General features: G+C 35.2%; 1 protein-coding gene and 1 long non-coding RNA gene across 3 annotated transcripts in view; one reads left to right on the forward strand and one right to left on the reverse strand.

The window, feature by feature from the left end:
* FGF14 (fibroblast growth factor 14) overlaps window positions 1–24,857 on the forward strand; it is a 257,654-nt gene that overhangs the window by 158,034 nt on the left and 74,763 nt on the right. Inside the window, exon 1 of one of the 2 annotated variants that reach the window (XM_072411561.1) lies at window positions 14,404–15,640. The exons of the other annotated variant lie outside the window; for it this stretch is intronic. Within the exon in view, the coding sequence (XP_072267662.1) occupies window positions 15,448–15,640 (193 nt within the window). The 5' untranslated portion in view covers window positions 14,404–15,447. Of the gene's footprint in view, window positions 1–14,403; window positions 15,641–24,857 lie in introns of those variants that run through there. 2 annotated transcript variants of the gene reach the window in all.
* On the reverse strand, window positions 13,291–14,895 carry LOC140330953 (uncharacterized). The gene is made up of 2 exons (XR_011920821.1): window positions 14,809–14,895; window positions 13,291–14,372 (listed from the first exon to the last, which is right to left on the reverse strand). It is a non-coding gene; the product is annotated as an uncharacterized lncRNA (long non-coding RNA).

The following is a 24,857-nucleotide window of genomic DNA, read 5'->3' on the forward strand; positions in this document are numbered from 1 at the left end:
TGTATCTGTCTGTCATTTGCAACCCCTATTTATTATACAGCGCTGCGTAATATGTTGGCAATATATAAATCCTGTTTAATAATAATACATTTTTTCTAAAAAAAAAATGTTACACTTCTATGAATTGTAATATATATATATATATACAATTGACAATATATAATTGACTTTAAAACACAGTTTATGTCAGCAATATATATATCAGGATGGTTCAGATGAAAATGTAGACGCACAATTTGCCATCTGTATTAATTTTATTGGATAATGTCATTTTCTTCATTCTGCAACATTCTGTAGCTGAAAAATGGAGTAATAGTGCCCACTACTGGAAACAATCATAACTGCAACTGAACTGATTTTCTACTCCCAGTTATTATGAACACATAAACAAAAGGAAAGCAAAATCTGCATTGTGAAGTATGTTTCATTATTTAGTTAATGTATGAATCAATTAATAGAGCACACCTTATTATTATTCTAGCTGCAATTTTAGAACAATCTACTTTGTGTTGTAAATATAAATAACATTTCAATACATTTTATTATTGAACGTGTAATTAAAATAATAATAATAATAACACTTAAAATGTGGTTGCTATGGGCACCATTTTCTCCTGTTTTCATTAATGTGTCTATTATTTTAAAATGATTATGCGTTAATCTCACTATTACAGTTGGTGAAAGGTTGAGTATGGACATCATTCGTTCTATTTTATTGCTAGCCTACTTTTGAAAAATGACTGCCTGACTGTGCCCCACTTTTATAAATCTGAGTTGCTGGTTCAGAACAAGCATGTAGCTTATAAATGGAAAAAAATAGAATTTCTAGGCCTGTGTTTTAGAAAGCATTAAAGTCACTGGAGAGGCAGCCATCATTTTTGTAAGGATAGCTCTGCCATGGCAGCTCATGTGACATGTTTCTTTTAGTAAATGTTATGTATAAACATTAAGTAGAAAGTGTTACATTGGTTTGAAGATGATTCTGACTGTATTGTGGTTAGTTTCATTCCATAAATTCCAGCAACCTTGGCATTAAATCAAACATCCTATTAATCCAAGGTTTCTCCGGAGGTTGCTGGGGGTTCCTTGAGCAGTTTGTTCCTCTCCAGTCAGTTTAAGTGATGACAATGATCTTTTTGACTATCTGTAAAGGTGACATTCTTCCCACCGACCACCACACTAATGTACTGTGAACTGTGGATATATAGGAGTTCCTTGAAGAACTGAAAGGTATTTCAAGGGTTCCACCATGGTAAAAAGGGTTGAAAAGAATTTAAACTGTTATGTAACACTCGATAAATAAGTCTGCTGATATCATTATATTATTATATATCATTAAATTATTATATATTATATATTGATGCAGAGTCAGTGATTCTCATTTCAAATATATGTTAAAGTCTTTGCAAGACTTGAGTTCCTACTTGAGTCAGATCATGATTACTGATTTCCTTTTTTACAAAGTTTACAAATAAAAGTATATACATCATTATGTGTGTATAATGAACACATTCATACAAGCAGCAACAATATAGAAATCATCCAGTCAATACCTGCAATCATTTTCGTTTTTACTGTAATTGCATGTAATGTTGCATGCTCCATGACCAAACAGTCATAAAGGAAAGCTGCAATTATTCCCTTGTAGGCAGTTACTTTACTGATCATGCATTCATAAAGGAAACTTTTGTAATTGAACAGCTAGCAGACGTGGGTGGATATAAAAAAAAACTTTGGTCTGGAGTTTGTTGTCTCAAATATCAACAGTTGTGATATGGTTGTCAGTAATGTCTTCTATTGTCTAGAATGAAACACTATAGCCTAGCAAATGCCATTGTAGATTTACTTTTCTGTGTATGATGGTGTATGTGCTGCATTTTTGTAAACCTAGCCATGAAGATGTGCATACAGATCTGCCCTGGATCTAAATTGTCTCTCATTTAGAGGGATTGGCCCTTTTTATGTCTCTTGTTACTTCTCATTTGTCTCTCTGTTTTAGTTTGTTGTGCTGAACTCCCAAATTGCTGTATTATTTAACTATTTAAAGTGTTTATCTGCAATTAACCTTTCATCCAACCTTTTTACATTTTGAAAAGACAGTCTAAAGTCAAAGCAGTGATGAACAAAATGAAAACATTTAACCAAACATTGTTTGTGTATTATCTGTTATTGGTGCATGCACCTGGGGCTGTAGTTGGGGGGGGGGGGGGTGTTGTTAATATTTATTATTATTGTTTTTTATAATATCAACTTTATGAAATGTTACTGAAGATTCAAGGAATGTATGGATGACACAGAACTTTGGATTAGACAATATCAATTAGTTGTGTTTTAAAGTAACACAAAGAAGAACACCATTTCAGTGTTCTATAATGTTGTCCAGTTCATGAATGATATGATCTAGATGCTATATGTTGCTTTACACACACTGCATAGCCCCAAACTAGTTTCCCATGCTAACCCCTGTCTACTTTATTTTTTTGAGATTCAGGCAGTTAGACAGGTGATGTTCCTTCTGCAATAACTGTTCTTATGTACCTGATCACTGCCCAGCTGTCAGGGCTCTGTTTGCAGTACAAAAGGGACCAACACAATAATAAATTGGTGGTTTTGGCTAGTTACTGTATTTTTTTGGACCATAACATGCACCCGACCATAAGACGCACCCCGGTTTTAGAGGAGAAAAACAAGAAAAAAAAATATTCTGAAGCAAATTGTATAAATAAATATTTAATAAAATATAGCAGAATAATATTTAACGAGAGAGAGAGAGAGATTGCACAGACACATAGCACATAGCACAGATATTGCACTACAAGACTATAGTGACAGGAAAGCTACAGCTCACCTGTCAAAGGAGAATGATGTGCTGCACAAGAAAAAAAAACTGCTAACCATCACTGCTCACCTCAGACTGCCCTCTTCCTGCTCTCTCTGCCCCCACCCCTACTGTTACACGGAGCCTTCTCACACTGAAACACATCCCCACCATCCCTATAGACGTGAGCTGCTCATAAACACGGAGGGGGAAGTCAGGGAAATCCATAACTCTGTGTTCCTGCAAATCAGGACTACATTGGAAGTCTGCCATTCACCCTGCAATTGGTGTTTGAGGTTGCAGTGCAAATTATTTGCTAATATATATATAAATATATATTGCTGCCATTTCATTCCTTTTGCATCCAATTGCTGCAGAGCTGTTTGAAATATGTTCAGCCTCATCTTGTCTACATACACTTGCTCTAGCATCATCAGCGCATATTTATTCCAGGTCAGCTTCTCGATAGTAGTGATAGTGTAACATACCTGTGCAATGGGCCTAATTTATTAAAGCTCCAAGACTGAAGAAGATCGACCATCATGGCCCCACAAACTTGGAATGGATTTGGTCCAGTATAGAAAGTATTGGTAAACTAACAGCAAATGGTGTTTAAAAAATCCATTAAAGATTTGCTGGATCACCCAGGTTCCCCCATGCTAGTCTATCTTTTCCAGCCTTGGAGAGTTTTAATAAATCAGGCCTAATGTGTGTTAGCATAGCCTCATGTAATTTTCACCAAGAGTACATGTAACTGGTAGACAACTCTGGAGCACAACTGATCACAAAAAAAATGAAAACAATGAATGTGGTGTAAGAATCACCAAGTGTAGTTTTATTATAAGCTGCAAAATTTCAAATATGAAAAAAAGGATTTTGAAATTCAAATAAAATAAAATGTGAAGTGTTCATAAAATTTTAGTGGCTTGGTTTATCTAAAAACTTTTTCTTATTTAGCTCACACTGAAATTTGATAGCAGTATGGCAACTCTTATTGGGGTTAAATAAAGATCCTCAAGGCGGGAGTGAATACACTTTTATGAGTGAAGCTGGGTTATCCAGCAAACTTGGAATTGATTTCTTCAAAGTAATTTCCAATTTGGTAGCAAATGTTTTAAATCCTACAACCACTCCAGGTTTGCTGGATCACCCAGGATTACAGTTAAAAAGTGTATCCTCCCCAACTCTAGAGAGGTTTAATAAATTAGGGCAAATGTGTTGAAGAGCTACACTTATACTCATCATTTACAGCATTGTTTCAAGAAAACAATGGTCATGTCAAATGAACTGAAGGGTAAAGTGTGCTGTTTATTCTGTTATAGGTGTATTATATTATGTGGTTTTCAAAGGCCCCTTTCCCCTTTTTATTACCCCGACACAATGAAACAAGTAGAGAGTACGCTACAGGTTTGATGAATCTACAAGGCCTTGCTTGCATGCCTAGTAATTTCATGTCAGAAATGTTTTATTATTTGGTGGTCCAACATTTTAGTTTTTTTGTTTCTTGTACATGCAACAATATCCACTTTAGTAAATCTTAGATCTCAAAGACCTGGCCACTGTAATCTTCCACATTTATATACTATAAAATCAACATGCCTGCTTACATTCACAGAGATAAAAGGGATCCCCAACATATAATTCTTTTTTCTAACCCCTGAACCTGCCACCTGATAATACAGCCTTACCTAGGACTATAACTGGTCCTATATGTAAAACAGGCCATTAGATCAGTGAACACTTACAAGAAAACATTTTACACATATTTTGGTATATTTTAGTGAGAGTGAATAAATCTATAACTGCAACTTTTTTCTTCTTCTATGTGTTTCATTAGTTTCCAGAAACCGTTCACTGGCTTCTTATTGATTTTTGTTCCCAAGAAGTATTGTGAATCTTTAGCAAGTGTGAAGTAAATGGAAATGTATGTGCTTTCTGTAGACAGTTCTACTTGTCTCCACTGAATTCTGCTTATTTTAAGCCATCTTAATCTAATTAAGATTTGGAATAAAGCTGAACACATGGTCTCTGAGATAGCTAACTTGGGTGTTCTAAAAATCAATTTGGGGAGAAGTATTGCTTTATGTGTTTTTAAGGCCTGGCTGGGTATCGCTGCTGCAAGAGCAATTCTCAGGGGATTTACAAGATTTTGTTACATGCATGGCTCTGGACTTTGCAGTGAAGCTGAACATCAATCTATAAAAAGTTGCATGGAAAATGATTATTGTATGTGTAACCCCATGCGGAATATTAACATATTATCAGATTACATTTTTGAGTTGCATTTATATGACTTTCTAGATAAATGTATAATTTTTCACTATTTTATCCTTGTAAGTTGCAAATGACTTGCTTAGTTTTAGGCTGATTAAAGCTCAAAGCAAACTAGTAACCCAGCGCATAATTTTCTATGCATAATTGCCTAATTCTTCCATGCCATTAGAACTAAGGTCTACCCAATCTCTGAGAAAACACAGGGACAGAAGTCTCTGGATTTTAATAAATCTATATATCATTTTGAATTGTAAATGTCTAACTGGCACATAACATGTGTGAGGGCTTATCTCCCTGAGCCAGAAGTGTCAGAAATTTTAGCTATGTACAGTACGTCTCGGAGGTATACATTATTCTGATAGGTACAGCACATTGCAATGTGCTGTCACTGCTGCCGCCAAATACATTTGTACTATGCTAGAATCGTTAGACTTGTGTCAAGGGTTGTTGTAAGCTGGATGCTTTCCTGACTGCAGAGAAATCTTTATTATTCTTAGCTGACATTATATGTGCATATTTCTAAAATTATCCAAGTTAAATCCCAATTCTGGTTGAATTGAATAAAAACCCAACTATTTAAAATGAAGTTGCAATTAATTTACATTTTTTTAGCTAATTAATTTATTAAAAAAATCTCTATCAAATGCAATGATGTACTCAATAAAAAAGATTTTTATTACGTATTGTAACAATTTGACAATAAACACATCATGTTGTACAGTGGTGGACATAGCCAACAGTGGGCCACTGTGCAGAATTGAGTTGGGGCCCCTGTTGACTGAGGAGGGTCCGGGGATGTCATTCAGCTGTACACTTTGGACTTTTTGATACATACATGACATGAAGGGAAGATAACAGCATATATAACAAAAATGCATTAGTATTAAATGTAGCAGTGAGTATATTATATAAATTACAGCATACACCAAAGTAGGAATCATTAAAATCAACCATCAGAGAGCCTTGGGCACTGTGTATGGTGAAGAAATCCATTCCTAAATATATATAAGTTTTATGATAAGCAAATTGTGTCTAAATACAAGAAGCTTGTGTATACTTTCTTGAAATTAGATGAGTTTATATGTTTGAAAGTGTTTGATAGAGGAATTGTTCCACAAAACAGAATCACACTTTCATGGAACTTTTTCTTGGAAGAAGGGTCTGGTGGCTCTCAGTATTGCCCACATTTTTTCCATGGAACATTTTTATTAGTTAGGCATCTGATACACAGCACGGTTGGTGTGCAACTTTTTGTCAGATGCATAGTATTTCAGATGATTTTTCTAGTCTTGTATTTGCAATGACATGACATTTCCCAATATTTTTGGTTCAAGGACATGTCATCGCTTGGGGGGGGGAGGAAGAAGAAAGCACCACTAACATAACAAATGGACGGTATAGGTCCCTTTTCATTTTTGTACAGGGAGATTTTTTTTTTTTCATGTAGAGGTCAAATGCATCTGGTATAAAGAAACATTTATGCATTATAGGCAGTTGACAGCCATGTCATGTTAGTCTCAAAGGAAATCTTTAGTGTTTCCCATGAGTTGTGCTAATATATTATCTGAGAATAGTGTCACATTGAGATATCCTATTCTTAGTAACAGCAATAATAGACTTCAGTTGAACCCATCACTTCTTTTGCTCTGTGTAGCAGTTTCATTTGAGAGTTCACTCGTAGGTAAATACGGGCAACCCACTTAAAGTTAACTGGCCGTATTTACAACATACGGTAGCATATGACCACCATAAAGGTCAACATTTCATAAATGTGTTAGCATGTAATTTCCAGGCATCTTGGAACCTCATTTTCTTCTAGCAACAATTTTCATCTTTAAAGTAATGTCTCATCATACACTACACTACATTTTTTCTTTTGGCTTAAAATTCTCACATGCAGTTGATAACAATAGATTTTGTCGTTTCATACAGACAAAAAAAGACCATCATTTTACTGATATTCTTTAGGTTCCCTGCAAGTTCCCCTTTAGTTTAATATTTTTCTACTGTAATAGTAGTAATGGATAACAAAAGAAATCCGTATTTTTCCTAAAAAAACTACATAAAAACAAACAACTCAAAACTGTAAAAACAGGTTTTATTTAATGTTATTTACCAAAGTTGTCAGACTTTATAATATTAATCGTATATTATTTTTATACCTTTATAATATTAATCATATTAATTGTAAAGCAGATATTCTTAAAAAGAAAATGGGAATGATTATTTAAAGGCTGAATATAAAAAATAAAACTGATTAACTTATAGGTCACCTTTTCCTTAGCAAACATAACTAAATATTGTGTTATGGCTTTTGAATGCACAAGATATAATAACTGTTTTTGCAGGTTATGATTAAATATTTGATTGCATCCTTTGTTATGCTTGTACTTCATTAGACAAAATGCAGCTTGTTGGATTCTGGGCTATTACAGTGTCCGTTCTGTCAACTCAAATTTATTTCAGAGATGTGATTGTTAATTAAAAAATAAATATATTTGCAGAATTGCATTGATGTGTGTTTTGTTTTTTATCATTTATCAGATTAGCTCATATGTATGCATTGGTGTGAATATATAGAATTATAGTGGAAATAAGGTTTTGTTCGTTTCACTAAGCAGCATTTAACTGTTTCTCTGCAGTGCTGATCTTCTGGATACAGTAGTATAGTAGGAAGGCACTGCATTTGACCAGAAGTGCACATTCCCCTCCATGTATCTTATTTCATTGACCCCCCTTCTTTCTTTTGGTGCTCCCCATAAGTGAGATTTTTTCTTTACTGTCCCAGAGTGTCATTTACCATTGTAAAAATGAGGGCAAGTAGATGTTGGAACACAAAGATTATTCACTCCAGTGCTGCACACTTCCTTATTTAAGACTTCGTCATTTGTCCTCTCTGGATGATCATCTGCTACTTCCATGGTCACCACGCCACTGTTTAGATGAATTATGTATTACTTGCTATGCTCACAAGTTTTATTAAGTATTACTTACTATTTGGTGAACCAGACAAACGCTTGTTTGTGCATGCTGAAGACTCCTTTGGGAGGGTGATTTCAGGCAGGGTCCTTGGAAATGAATGCAAACAAACCTCAGATATGCAATATTCAGCTATGGTGTTTACTCGCATTTTGTTCTGATGCTTCTAGAATGTATTTTGCCTTTTTAAAACCAAAAGTTCAACTAGGCTTCACAACCTCACAGGATAGATGGCAGCAGGATTCTGGCATTATATTATGGCCAGCAGATATTTTTTACATCACCTTTTAATGTCTCAGGTTTCTGTGTTTGTGAGATTTCTGCAAAAGTTTGATTGTGCACTTGTATTATTTAATAACTTAATAAAAGACAAAATAACAAATATTGATGGTAATTTAAGTTTGTTCCTGTAAACATTGGCCCGATGAACATTCCATTATATTCAGTAAAATGATCCAAAGGGTGATTTCTAGATCAATCCTTGAGTAGCCAGCACTTACCAGTACTTCCCCCTATCTGGGCTTACAACACTGGGAGTTGTATATCTGGAATCTCTGATCCATGTACCAGGTCACATTCTGTTTTATTTGTTGGAAAGCTTGCAATCAATTGCAATTGAAAAAAAGTGCTCAAACTCTTTGCCAGTTGATTGTGTTTGGTGACAACTGACAAGATGTGAAATTGAGAAATTGTAAGTAAATAGACCACAAACATTACTTACTTCTTTGAGATGGTCCAATTTACCACTTTTTATTCAGAGTTTAAATTATTTGAAATATAATGTACATGGCATTGTATTATTGGTAATTAACTGGTGGAGAGTATACTAAAATTGTGCTTAGACAAATCCTGATTTTAATGTTTATATTAAATACAGTTCAGACACCTTTAGTTTGCCATCAACAGGTTTACTTTATTACAGAGCATTGTGCAAAGTGATGTGAACAAAGCAGACAGATGAAATTCACCAAATATTGGTCTACCTTTAATCTTCTGATAAAGAAGGAAATTTTAAGGTTGCTATGAGTTGCAACCCTTGTGTGTTTGTGTTATATTATTAAGTGACGGCCGTTATGGTCTTTCAAATAGGTTTTAACGCATTACCCACACAAGCATCAGTTGTTGGAAAGGAAAACATTTGTTTTGGCAGCGCCTGGTTTCTGTTTCAGAAATACTGGATTATTTACATCATAGCACTAAAAAATGTTGCAATCACAAACATAAGATATTGAAAACATAATACACCCCACACCTGACTTTTTCTTCAACTTGGTATGTTATTAATGTGAGCTAATTAAGACTCTGGTAATGATATTAAAGCTGCTTGGGAACACTTGCAATTAGCAATGCAGCAGTACTCGAGTTGTAAAAATCACCATGACAAGTGTTATCACACAGCTGTTTCTCTCCTTCTCAGTCTGTGTATCCAACTCCCACATAGTGCATTATATAAGCCAGATCAGAAAGTAAGCATGTGGGAGTAATGCATAAATTAACAGCATACTTGTGCTAATCCAAAATGCTCAATCCTTGTATCCTTATAAACAAAGATGCTTGCTATCCTCTGATGATTATAGGGATAGCAGGGACTTCTAATTTAGTACAATAATGGTGTCAGCCTTGCAGTCTACATGGCTAATCTGGAGTGGATTGTTCTTAACAAAACAGAAACTTGCTAATGCAATCATTCATCTATATTCCAAACAATTTCATGAAATATCTAATAAATATCAATACATTATTCTCTAAAGGACTATACTTTCCATAAAGTCACATAGGTAAATAATGCTGTGTGTTTTTACTCTACTACCAAAGTCTATTGGATTTCAATATTCACCTTTTCTGAAAATGTTCAGCTATTGATTTATACACCGACCTGAATATGAACTGCATTAGTTTGCCTTATAAAAGAAGCAGCATGGTAGCTTTGTTGCTGTTCATTTTATTTTTTAAGGATAATATGTACAAAGTCTTTCCATGTACTTTCCATGTTTTCATAGGTTTTACATTGATTGATTCAGTATCCAACTGGAATATGGCTGAGTCGTCCCCAGTGTTCACTTCCTGTGCAAGAAAAATGAGAAAATTGCTTGGCAGTCTGCTTTTATATCTGTATCTTGACGAGAAACCAAATGAAAGGGCCCCGTAGAACAATTACCTAAACAATCACCATGGGTTGACATTAACTTAATGGCAGTGGATAGACTGCATAAGGAACATGAAAAACAACATTCTTGTGAAATTGAGTGAGGAATGTTTCCGTTAATTGGCAGGGAATAAAATAGAGAACATTGGGGCTTATTAAAAAAAAATAGGGATTATGTACTGGCATTGGACCAGGATGAGTTTTGATTTGGTCATCTGCAATCAGTGCATCATCATTGCTTTTTGTATCACCATGTAAATTAACCTAATTGTGCATTATTTATAATAGATTGTATTTAAAATTCAAAACCCAGGCCCTACCAAAACTTATATATATATATAAAATATTTATCTAAAACGATTTAAAAAAAAAAGTTTTGGCTGAATTTGGGATTTCCCATAGGTTCATTTTATTTACACGTATTTCTCAAATTAGACATTACTTTGTGTTGTTGGGGCCCATAGCAGTTGCACAACCAATCAACACTTCAGTTCTTAACTTATATTTGATATTGGGTAAATACATGTTAAACTTTTACTGGTAATATGAGCAATAGTTTTTTTAAGAAGTATATATGAATTTTTTTTTTGCATATTTGAAATAAATCAAATACTAGCTGCAAATCAGTAAAAGATGCTTGTGAGCCAGTGGTGCTAAATATGGGAAAATCTAATAGGTCCCTGACCTTCTACTTCTCCAGAGCATGCAAACATCCACTTCTAAAAGGAATCATTCAATACAGTGTGCCCTTTACTGCAAAGTGTAATCAATGACTCTGCAGGAGTGCAAACTTTTTACAGCATATTGATTAACAGCATTTCTTAGGAAAAAAGGGGTACACCTTTGTATGGCTGCTTAGCAGTAGGAGTATTTAAACTAGACAGACTTAGTCTTCCTTTCTAATGCTTTCAGAAATAGTATTAGGCAGCTGTGTAGCAGCCAGAAGATGTAGATAATACTTTAAAATGATGGCTGATCCTAATAAAAACTACAAAAACAAAAATGTAATTGAAAAAAAATGTATTCTGGTTTAGTAGGTAATGTATTGTTGGATGTTAAACACGAAACTAAACACTTACACCTGAATTTGCATTGTTTTGTTTTCTTAAGCTCTGATGAAGGTGGCTGAGTCGTAACCCCCAAAATGCACTGGCTTTGTAAACAGATTTTCATTAAAATAAACTTATATCTGGACCTAAATATCATGGAGTTGCTCTTGTGTTCAATCCCTATTGCTGATTTTCAGATACCCTATGCAAGCACTACCTTCATACTATAGAATGGTAATATTAATATTCAAACACATATACATATATGAAGCTTATACGGGTTAAGCTGTCATATTGGATCGTTCTTTACTTCGCAAAACATTCTTTTCCAAGTGCTACATTATTTACTTAACAGTTTATCTATTATTCAATTAGAGTATAAAAAGTATGCAGGTTTGGAAAATCAAAAAAAGTAATGCATATTTGTACTGGGTTAGTAAGTACTGAAACCAGAGGCCAGGTAGGACAGATAAGCTTTTAGCATTTGCAGAATATGAGATCGGAAAGTGTAGTCTCCATGTTTCTGTATACCAAACCAATAACCAATGAGCTGCAAATCAGACATATGTCAACAAAAGTTACTATTAATTATGTTTTTAGGCTTGTTTAAAACTCCTTTGTGCCAGATCACCTTTGCCTATATGGTACAAGCATGATTTTTTGTTTTGAAGTAGAAAGAGGGCACATGAAATGTGTTTTGTTGCATTATACAGTAAGACAGCAGATGGCTCTCTTGAGTTTTCTATGAAATATAGCAGGATGTGTTAGCACTGTAAACCTCTATTACAAATGCAAAGCTGAAATTATAAACGCTTCATGGCTTGGTAGAAGGGTTGAGTTTAAATCATAGCTGTTTTTTATGCATAGAACTGAAATAGCTTATTTTTATTTTTAATTGTTGGCTTTATAATTTAAATGTATTTAAAGGTACTTGATATTATTCTTACCTAGTACCAATGTACTGTAAAGCATTCATATTTAAATAAATCAAATCCTATAGAATGACAAGTATCATGTAACAGAAAAAAATACAGTGAGCTGTCCATGGTACTTATCTGGAATATAATAAAAAATGTAAAATATTAGGCACCACAACTAAGACACAAAATGGCTTTGTCACAGAAACTACATCTAACATGTAATAGTGTGTTATTGTTTTCTGTTTTATATGCCTCTTATGTATATGTATTCTTACTGTTTTCATTGTGGGCCCAGTGGTGTGTTTTAGGCCTTTCTGTTTCTGTCTTCATTCAGAAATATTATGTTGACAGTTTACAAAGCTTCTTGGCAGTTGTTTGTTAGAACACAATTGAAATGTTTCAATTGCTTAGTTTTTGTTTTTTTGTGTTGTTTTTTTTTTACTTGATACCAGCTTATTATTGAATATTCCAAAGTGAGAGTGATACTGTTGGAGCAGATGTGGACAGTGCCAGTAGTGCTGGGAGATGGGAGTATAGCCAAGCTTACACAGTTTAATATGATTAATTTACTGACTAATTTATCAAAGCAGTCATTTGGTTGAGCTTTATTGTCTATTTGGTCATTATGTGTTTTTGCTTGCCTGGTACTTACTGGGTTTTCACAAATCACTGCTATACTATATCATCTGAACTATTCATCCAGCAATGAGTTTATTTAGCAAGGTAAAATTCACCCAATAAAGCACGGCACATTATACCAACCAACAGAATTCCCCTTTACAAATATTGCCTGAAATCCTATACAGAAGTTTATTCACCAAGGATAAGAGCAATGTATACAATTTAACATTCTATAAAAATGATATTACTGACTGACTTTACTGAAAGAAAATGTGTTATGAGTTGTAATGTTGTAAATGAGTTATTAGCACTGCTATTTGAACTATCATAAAGAGGAAAGAGTTTTAAGTCAATATCTGTAGAATGTGCCGTAGGAAATCCTGAAAAAAAAATCAGAAATTCCATTACACTAACAATCACTATGTATATACATTTTAGTGAGAAATAAAAAAGAAAGAAAAATAAATAAGAAAAATACACAACTCTGTTTTAGATAATTTTATGCATATGAATACAATCATATTGAAAAATAACTGTACATTTCACCACCATGTTGATAAGATAAGTTGAATGAGTATTACTGTGTAAACACAATCACATGTACCCAGCTCCATACAAGTGATGTACAGTGTAGATACAGTGTAGATGTGATCAGAAATATCAATAAGAACACAGTGATATCATGATAAAGCTTTCGTTATGGTACCTGCAACCTGTAGCTCTTCACTGGTATGAATAGGAATGAAAATGATCAGTTAAAAGATTGGCATTTTTTATGTTTTCTGATGGAATTAAAAACTGAGCTATAGATTATACTATTCTTTAGATGTATAACTTCTTTAGATTTGGAAGACTCGGGTCTACAAGTGGGAACTCCAATACCACAAGGCATACCCACCATAGCTGTTCTGTGTATGTGTTTTTTCTTGATGGCAGTACATGCTTCACCTATTCAGCTTTATCACACTGTTGTTTAGAATTTGAATGCCTCTAGGAAGGCTTTTCATCTATGGACCATTCTGCAGCTGCATTCACACATTTATCACAGTGGAACATGTAAATAGGACAAAGTAAGGAGGGCTGTCAGGCATTTAAAATTGCACACAGATTGATGAAGAGCTGTTAGCACTGAAAGTATCGCTATGGGTAATTTTTCACATTTATGGCACGCTATCACAACCCTGTGTTTCCCCTGCGTGTGACGGTGTAAGACGGCAGTGTCTAGGGATGACGCTCTTGTGTATTTGATCTGCTAAACTTGCTGGCTTTGCTCCTGCTGTTGCTGTCAGATGCTTCAGATCTTGTCATCCTCCATACAAAGCGACCATCTCTTGTCTGTTACTATACATTAGTTTTTTGCTGGTGGGATTGTCGCACGTCGCACGCTTAATGCTGTGCTCCTGATGCTTCTGCACTTTTTTCCTGGTGTGTTTTTGTGCACATATCTTTAACCTTCCTCCATTGTCACTACAAAAAGTCAAAAGCACCAGGAGCGATGTTTATGGAACTTAACGGTGATGGAGGGTAGCTTTGCGCCTGCTTCCAGCTATTCCGGACACTTGTTTCTAAAGGAAAAAAAGAGAATAGGAATACAACAGACAGTTTGGCTTCTGCTGGAATAAGCTCTTTCCATTCTCTGCAAGCAGTAAAAGCAACACAGGCAGAAGATTGCTGTTAAGCATACTTAATTTCTAGTGAGAAAAGCATTACAATCAAGAACACCAACTGAGCAAAAGGCTTGGATCTGTTATAAACTAGCAATTTCTCAAGAAAATTGCACAAAGCTGTGCTCTTTTTTTTTGTAAGAAAGGGGAGGAGAGAAGAGGAGGGGGATGATTTGATTAGAGAACATGCAGGAAAGAAGATTGCCTCCTGATGCTTTTTCACATGCAGTGCTTCTTGGTGCTTGAAATCACAGAGGATCAAGAAGCATGGACTTGCAGAGATGCAAGAGAGCATCAGTTCAAGGCTACTGAATTGGATTTTTCAGCTTTTGTTTACCTGCTGCCTGTGACCATGCGAATGCCAGAGAAAAGCCAGCCTCTTCATTCTTTTCCTCCTCCTACTCCTTCCTCCTCTGTTTAACCATCTTCTTCATCCTGATTTTTCAGCTCACTCACAAAAGAGAAGCAGGCATTGTCTGGTGTGTGGGTGGCACTGAGGAGCCAAGCTAAGCCCCCTCTCTGAGCTTTGCCCTGCCACCAAGCATAGATGCCAGTTTCATCAGTGGAAGAGGTGAGAGAAAGCTGCTAAAGAAGTTCTGGTTGGAACATACCAACACTTTAGCTTTGTTTCTTTCTTTTACCTATATGTATGTATAAATAGATATACTTACATATACTGCATGGGTATCTCACATGTGTACAGCTCCTGATAAAGGAGAGATCACTTAGTTGTCACAGTCCATTTTCCTATCATCCCCATCACTCCTGGTTCTGTAAAGTGGTCCAGCACAGGGAGGAGAGGGATGCTCGGCTCTCTCCAGAGGGGCTGAGCCCCTTGGCTTGCTTCTCTGTGTCCTCCACAGACTTGTGTTTTTCTGGGGGTTTTCTCAAGCCTGGTGGGGTGTCCCACCACAACTTCCTGCCAGCCCCTCCCTCGCTGAGGTTCCTAACCCGGTAAGGGTGTGCGGGAGGTGGCATGGCAGCAGCTATCGCAAGTGGACTGATCCGCCAAAAGCGCCAGGCAAGGGAGCAACACTTGGACCGACCTTCGGCCAGCAAGAGGCGCAGCAGTCCCAGCAAAAACCGAGGCCTGTGTAATGGCAATCTGGTGGATATCTTCTCCAAAGTGCGAATCTTTGGCCTTAGGAAAAGAAGGCTTCGGAGGCAAGGTCGGTTGATCTGTGTCTGTGGACTGTATATTTACCTCTCCATTTTTTTCCCCTGTGTCTATGTGCCCAATGGAAGTTTCTTTTCACCGTTTTCTACGTCTCTTTGTGTTTTGTCATTAGGTCCTGTCGATTCCGTACTGCCTTATTTTTCTTTTAAATGATAAATTGCATGTAGTCAGTGTTCAAGCAGCGGGAATTCTCATGTCTTTCACAAAGCACACATTATCCCCCTGCTCTGGAGAGAAATTGTACCGCAGGCACCTCTAGCAACAGGGTTAATGCAAGTGCTATTAATGCTCTTCATGCGAATGGTAACTTCCAATTACAACGTAACTATTCAACGTATATTTGAATTATGTAGGTAGTTATAGGTAGTGAATCAATAGGAAAAAAAAAGAGAACAATGATCATTTGAAGAAAACATAAAGAATATCAATATATGTTCTCAAAATCTTTTGGACCTCTTGAGTATTGCATACCTTTACAGCAATATATTTTGCTCTGGCATCACAAAAATAAAGAATGTTCTCATTTTCTTTATTAGGCCAGACTATTGTAAAGGTTACTTAATATTCAGCTCAAATAAAATCATATTGTGTAGAGGAGTTATGCTAAGAAAGATATACTATTGTAGATTTTAAACAGAAGGAAATGAATTGGGTCAGATACTGCTGATAGTGTTATTCCCGTATTTTGTCCTGTAGAAAATTCAAAAGATGGCCTTTAGTGAAGCTGAACTATTTACATACAATTTGTAAAAAAAAGATAAAAAAAGTTTCAGTTTTTAGTTAAATAATTTTTAGACGTACCCTGATATTGGTTCATCTTCCTGGGCTAGAAAACTGATTAGCAGTCTAAAGTTTAAGTTAAATTCTTAACAGTTTTCCTTTTTTTAGGACACAAGGAAAAGCTTAAAAATACACATACTGTAGAAGTACCTGAAATAGACTGCATATTACAATGGGTATAAAAGGAAACACTGCTCTATACAGTGAATATGCACTTATCTTATATTTATGTTTACAAACATGCAATAGTAGTAACAGACCTGTAGTATTAGACTAAACAGTCAATGCATTCATTACATAATCGCATAACCTTTAGTGGCAACACTCCCAACAGTACAGGTTGATAAATATGTGTTCTATGTTAGTAATGGTACACAGTCCTGGGGCCCTTGTAACATGACTATTAGCTATTACTGTTGCATGCTACTGAGTGCTAAGTCTGGTGGATTGTGTAGCACATATCTTTTGGTAGTGTCATTCTTTATATGAGGCATTTTATACTAATATACATCAACAGGCACTAAGATGAACTTATATATTTTTTAGGAAGTGGATCTATATTTATCATCTAATCATACATTCATATATTATGCACTTATTGTGAACATAACTAGGTCTGCTGTAGGCAGGATGACAACAAGTCCCATAGTAAAAGATCAGAGATGAGAAAAAGAAGTATTTGTTGCTAGAAGCATTTTGCTACACATATAGTATTATGGTGACTGTAATGTGTGTGTGCATTCTTTGAAATATTGGATCATTTTATTTCATATTGCGTCTATAAAACAGGTTTTTATTGGAAGCAGAACTTCCAACTGAATGAAACCATTTAAAAGTCATATTAGTGTTTATAAATCATGTCAGTGAGCCGAGAGCATTCAATAGATTTAAAGGAACAAAAGCCAGTGTTAATCCAGGACTATAGAATTGGATGGATAGATTGCTTTGTAGATCATTCTTTAGCAATCCAGTCTTACTGAAATATGCAGTGCCATCAATATTTTTTTTAATTGTTAACATTTATGATGCATACAGTTTTACATTTACATATATATCACATATTGCACACCTGCAAAAATATATTTTTGTATTTGAAACACTACAAAAAAAGTTTTACTTTTTTCTAAGCAAGGCTTTAGCCTTAATATGTTACCTTACACTGAAAACATCACCACCTGCCAGGTATTTTTATCTTTGTGCAGTTAGTATGCAGACGGTTTTGTGCATTTGCAGTACAAATCACAGCAGACCAATGTGTATGAGATGTGATGCTATGAAGATAGGCTTATGTCCAGTCTTGTGTGCTGAGAATAGTTTAGTTTAGGAGGAAAAAACTGGCTACTTGCAGCACATCTCAAGGTGATGTTTGAATCTTATCGCTCACTTCCACAAAGCAGCATACAGGCAGTGTTTGCATAAATGAAAATTAGCCATCAATACCCTGTATTGCTGTGAGCAGTAAAGAGAAGGAATATGAATTCAGTTCCCTGTCATCTGTTTGCTTTTAGGATTTTCTCTAGCTAATAAGCCTAAACAAAGCATCAGATTTTTTTTTTTACTGATTACTGCTATTTATAACGTAATATCATACATAATTGTGTGTAGTAACCAATGGGTGATGAATACACACACACACACATATATACTTTAAATTGTTAAGGTATCTAATTTACAAAGGCAATCAGTGTATGCTGTGTAATGTACAATTGTACAATGTACAATATATAACATTGGATTGCCATTTGTATCATTTCATTTGTACAATATTTAGGCTGGTATACTTATCTGTAGTCACATATTGGTTTTTCTCCTGAGATGGAGCATTGGTGGATATATAAGATACTTATCTAATGAAAAGCAATGTGTCACAATCAGCAGATTCTAGTCAGCTTTGCACAACAATGTGCTTATTTAACAGCAATGTAATAGCTATTATCAATTGTTAACAGCCATTGAGCTGCAAGGCCATTAATAATCAATAATGGTATATGCACTTAGGGAAATTGCTCTTTAGTATAGTTAGGCAAGATCATCCTTGCACATTACAGCTGCATACAATGTTTTATTCCAAAAAACACAAATTGCTTAGCATCTTAGGGATATCTGGTTGGCAATTTACATTATACAAATATGGTGGATTTTGTTTATGAAATAAAATTATTTTTGCCAATGTTTAGTTTCCTATAGTTACCACTTTTTTATGTATAGCACTAGGTAAAGCAAAAAGAAGAACTTAATTAGTTGTCAGGGGTAACAAACTGCAAATCCCCTTATTCTAACAAATGCATGTAGTACAGTGTAACTATATACATACCAGTTTAAAAAATGGAAGCCAGTAATGGAATACTAACAAATATGTTTTTTTTTTATAATAAAAGATGTCTGGCAAGTCTTTATATATATATATATATATATATATATATATATATATATATATATATATATGCCTTGTATTGGGTATGATTGGTTAAGGCAACCCAGAAAAAATTCTGTTCATGGAGAATTCTATTTTCCAAGTTGTGGGAAATGGTGTAAATGGTGGCCATCATTAACAGTTAGTGCATACTCATTGGGTTCTATTAGGCATAGAAATCTGGAATTGATTAAATATCACTGGCCTAATTTCCAGTCATTTTAATAATGTTTATAAGAGAGTTAAGAGACCATGGTTCTTTATTACAATATACATGGTAATTTAGGATTTGAAGAAGCGTTATGGAAGAGGCAGCAATTGCTTTATTTCCCCCTCATAATGTGAAGACCAAAAATGATTAAATTGAATAGATAAATTGCTGGACACTTTGTGCTTTGGGAATCCTTTATCCTGCCATTGATATGTGTGTGTCTATCGGTGTGTGTGATATATATTAAAAAAGCTAAAAACTGAGTTAAAGGAAAACACCAAACAGCATGGGGAGACCATGTCCAGGGGAGCATTGCATTTTTTAATATAGATTTTGCTACTTTGTTATTGTATGCTATGCTCTATAGAGAAACACTGTTCCCTTTAAAAATAATAGAGCTAAATGAAATGCTTAATTTACAAATATTTATTATGTTTGGTTTAGAATATGGTAAGAGGATTTGTACAAAATAATTGTTTTTAAACTGCAGTACTTTATTTTGATGGAAGATGGAGCTGTTGTGTTTGTCTGATACCAATAATTGCAAAGTATGAAAAATAGAAACACTTGGAGCCATAATTCATGTACTAGTTGTACATATTTTTTGTATATTTGCACATTTGAGAATAACTTCCTGAATTAGTTTTGCATATTAGTTTTATGTGCAGAAGTTTACATCTTGCTTGCATGAGCTACAGGCAAGGTATTCACTATTTCATCTTATACGAGTACATGTGATCCATCATTTAGTAAATGATAAAAACCAGGCTCTGTGGATCACAAACTAAATCACTACCCATTGTATTCCTATTACTTGCCTCATCCCAGGTACAGCTCTCCAGACTTGGTACTTAGTAATGCTTACCCTGGATCTGCCATTTTTGCCCTATAATAGAGATCAGCACCTAATAGGAAGTTAAATGTCACTGGGTAGTATCAGAAGCAGCTGCTAACAAGTAACTTCTACTCCTGTTCTGACCTGTGTTACCAAGTCAGTACAAAGGAGAAGCATTGCCTCTGTGATTAGGAGAAACCTCTCACACTGTCTGTTCAGATCAAATGAATCCTTGCTGGAGGATGTAGTAGGAAGGGGGCCAGCAAAGTAGTATAGGAATCTTTCTTTGTAGCAAATATCTCTCTTCTCCTGTACCCTGGCCCGGGGAAACTGACTGTATTCCGTAATAAGTTCATTACATTGGGGCCATGTTCATTTTTCCCCCTGAACAATAATGAAGCTCACGGTATTGAAAACTAAACATGTATTTTCATACAGATTTTATTTAACATGCCATGCACCGAAAGTGTAACATATCCAAAGCCTGCATCTAATACATTAATCACTGCTTTATGTACACCTACAGCAATACATTTTTTTCAGATGTACACCTACTTTTATACAATTTTTTTGGCAGATGAACAGAATGCACATTTGGCATTATACACATACTGTAGTTCTGAAAATCATTTTTCAAAAGCTGGCGTGGAACAGCTTGTGCTAGTATTATCTCCAAGTCTTTTGCACCATTGCCACTGATGCGCTCTACAGATTGCTTCTTTTATAGTGGCAGTGTTCAGAAGAAATTCTAAGCTTCCTTATGACACGTCTTGCACATTTGTAATGTTGTCAGGCTATATTACTCATTGCAGACAACACCTTCGCAAACACATAGACGATCAAATAACTAATCAAGGCAAGATTCAAATGTCATTTCAGTGAGGCATGCAATGATGATAATTGTAAGCATTATGTATCTTGTAATAGCGAATATTTACCAGAAAATGTCTGTGCAAAGTTAAGATGTGTGCACTGTGACAAATTATGGTTTTTAAAGATATATGATTAAAAATGCTATTAAACATGTACCCAACCAGGCAGATTCATGTAGTAAATTACCGTCCAGAGATATTATTGAAGAAATTGGAATATGTCTTCAGATTTACGAACAGGCATTTCCCATTTAGTGCATAGTATTGTTCGGCCAATTGCCAACCTTACAAAAACACAATCTATTTGCCCACAATCCAAATTTTTATATTGGGTAAGCTTGTGGATTATGCTAGAACAACACACAGTGTACAATTATTTAAGTGTTTGTAAATTTGTGTTCTTGGAAAGCCTAATCTATGCACAGATTCCTGTGACTTGTTTTCATAATATAATTGTAATTGTGTGTGAGAATTGAAACAAATACATGCACCCAAGTAAAACAGATTGACGGGTGCAAACTTCTGCTAAGTCTAGTAGTGGCTTGATTATCTTTCACCTAAACCAAGACAAAATGAGTATTGTCTTTACTTTTTTTGAGTTGTATTTTAAGTTTTGCTTTTCATTACAATCTTTTACTAGGTTGTTAGTATGCCAGTTTCCTGTGATATTTGAAAAAAACCTTTTTATATTCATTCTCCAAAAGGCATATAGAGAACATATATAGATTTCTAGTTAAAGGAAATAAATGTTTACCTGTTTACCTAAACTCCAAATAGTTCAGGCAACCTGTTAAATGTGGATTTGGACCTCCTAGAATATATATTCAACAGAAAAGCTAATAGCTGAGAGTTTGAAAGCCTATGACTGTGTACCAGAAGTTTCTAGCACAAAACTGTATTTAGCTAATAATTTAGGGGGTAACGCTGTAATATTTGCTGCTTTCTCTGTCAGCCATAAGAATTTGTAACAATGTCTTGGGGCAAATCCTAGACCTTTCAGTAATTACACGTCTGACTTTTTTCAGATTGATGTTAATAGTATAAACCAAGGGAGAATTAAACAAGTTAGTTCAAACTCAACCCCAGTAAAAGTCTCTAATGCACAGTTTTAATACATATATGTTGAACTGTCAAATCTTGGAAATGTTTTCTATATGAATCCAGCAACTTTTGAGATCCATTCACCTCTGACATACAGGGTGACACCACATTCTCTGATAATGTTAAGGAATACAGGTACATTCATTCCCTATCTAAAATGTGCTGCATGGGCAATGAAGTTGCAGCAATACACTGGGAAATAATCACCTTTGATCGATTTGCTCTCTCTTCCAGTCAACACATGTACATGCAATAGATCCTAATTAGCTCCTAGTTCTGGCCCAGTCTGAATGCTGCTATTCCCGGAATGGTGGAAAACTAGTATAATATGATTTTATGATCTCATGCTATCTTCCTCCTGCATGTAAAAAAAAATCTACTTCTGTTTAAACAAATACAAAAATACATTATTTTTTTAATTTTGTCTTATTGTTAAAAGGCATATGTCAAAGTCTAACCATATATTGTATACATTTTTATTATTATCCTGTTTCTGTTATTTAGGCTCTGTGTGGGGATAAATATAAAAATCATGGTATGTGATAACACAATCTAGGTATTTATCACTGTATATATTTATTGTATTGGATGTTCTACTGATCAGAATTTTATCAACTATACTCTATATCTACAGTACTTTCAGTGAAAGGGTGATAATTAGGTACAACAAGATCTTCCGCTATCAAAGGATATCAACCAGGGGGAGTCTGAATTTGGGAAGAACAGTTTAGATCAGTGTTTCTCAACTAGGGCTTCTCCAAAGGTTGCTAGGAGTTCCTTGAACAATTAGCAATTTGTGCCACTCAGGTCGATTTAATTGACACCAATGATATTTTTGGCTATTTGTAAAGGTGACATTCTTACCACTGGCCGGCAATCTAAGAGGCATTCTTCCTACTGACCACCACTAATATATCGTGAGTTGTGGATATAGTAATTATAGCAGGCGTTCTCTGAGACCTGAACATTATGTTTCAAGGGTTCCTATGTTAAAAAAGGTCAAGAAACACTGATATAGAATATGATACAGAGGGGAAGGGAGGGAAGGGGGCTATGTGAAATAGCTTTTGCTTAGAATTTAAAATACAAAATGTATTGTTTGAGTTGAGGTATTTTTTTTTAGTGAACGTTTGATTTGACAATAATGATTTCAACAAAACTCATCCACTCTTGATGGAATCATTCCCTGGACACAATAGCAGACAGGAAGCCTATTAATCAGTGCAATGCTGTTGTCATAAAGTGACACTTTTGTTGCAGGACTATGCTTCAGAATTCTTTTTATTATAGAAAGTAATTCATTGTTGTTACAGAATACAAAAAAAATATTAGATTAGAAAAACCATTAAGAGAATATCAATGTTCATTCTTTTTAAAGCTGTCATATAGATATTTAGTTTTGAAGTTTTCAACCTTTTTTTATTCAAGTAGAGAACACATTAGTCATTCAATCTATTTATTCTCTGTATCCTCCAACTGCAGCAAATGGACACTTTATTTTTCTAATATACATATAGACACCTGGCTGCAGTTTTACAGCTTTTAAGCATGTTCATCTAATGGCACCCCAAAACTTCATCAGAAAGACGTACCGTATTTTTCGGCGTATAAGACGCACTTTTTCTTCCCCAAAACTGGGGGGGAAAAGTGGGTGCGTCCTATACGGTGAATGCAGGTTTAAAAAATAATTAAAACCGGTAACATACTTACCCGATACCGCGATCCTACGTGCTTCTCGTCTTCTCTCCTCTCCTCCTGGCTGCAGCGAGTGTCTCCGCCTTCCTGCAGACCCAGCGAGGAGAGCCTGCACACGCGATCCCGGAAGCAAGCTGGGAGAGCAAGCGTGCCCCCGCGATCCCGGAAGCAAGCCGGCGGAGAGAAACGGACCAGTAAGTGGGAAGGGATGATCAGCAGGGGATAAATAGGCACAGAGTGGGGAATTTATCCTCTTCTGATCACCCTGTGCCAATTTATCCCCTTCTGATCACTTTCCTCCTTTAAAATTGGGTGCGTCTTATATGCCGGAGCGTCTTATACGCCGAAAAATACGGTACTTTGTTGTTTGTGGCAACTGATCAAAGGTTAGCTTAGTTTTAACCCACTTCAGAAACTGACAACAAAAGTTGATTCTTTCAGCTATGGTTCATTTAGGATCATCAAGGCATTTTATTTGTGTGTTTGTATTGTTTTTTTCTTGTTTGTTTTGTCTGACCACAGGTTGGTGCATCTTCTTAAAGGAATGGCGCACTAAGGTACATCTGCAATTGATCAAAAAGTGGTGATAAAAGGCTAAAACTGTAAGATAATAAAAGCTAGAATAGACTAAAATAACATCTCAGTAAAATTCTGTCTGTTCTGTGGTATTTATAACTCCAGTATCGCCCATGACTCTAATCAGAATGCACTTTCTCTGATAACAATATAACTCGTCTTTCAGAATTAAAATCCACTCAATGTATTTTATGGAACATTATTTTAAAAAATGGTGAAATACATTTTGGAGGATTTTACCTCTGATAGATTGTTGATGGATCCTTGAAGTGATCCAGATCAGATGAACTGTGTGATCTAGTGGATTTGAAACATTCCAGCACAAGTAGCCTGTCCCCAGGCCATACCTAACCTGATTTTTTAGCACTTTTTTCATAACTTTTAAGTTTAAAGGAGTGATTACACCTTTTGTGTGTGGCTTTTAATAGCAAAGGGTTACATATTGTTGTATGATAGGGTATTTGCTTCTTATCCACCCGGACCATCAGGCATAATCATGAAATTCCCATTTCTCCCTTTAAAGATCAGGATCTAACTAAACAGAGAATTTTCAAAATATTGGGAAGTCTGTGCATATGCAATAATGAGCACCTCTAACATTTAGAGAGCCCATACTCCACATTTCTAAATTATCTCTTATATCATTAAATTTTCAACCATCAACCATAATATTTTATTTAATCCTCAATGGAATCAGTGGAATGGCACGATGAATGTCTGTATAAT

This window comes from Pyxicephalus adspersus, chromosome 1 (assembly GCF_032062135.1).
Source record: "Pyxicephalus adspersus chromosome 1, UCB_Pads_2.0, whole genome shotgun sequence".
NCBI lineage: Eukaryota > Metazoa > Chordata > Amphibia > Anura > Pyxicephalidae > Pyxicephalus > Pyxicephalus adspersus.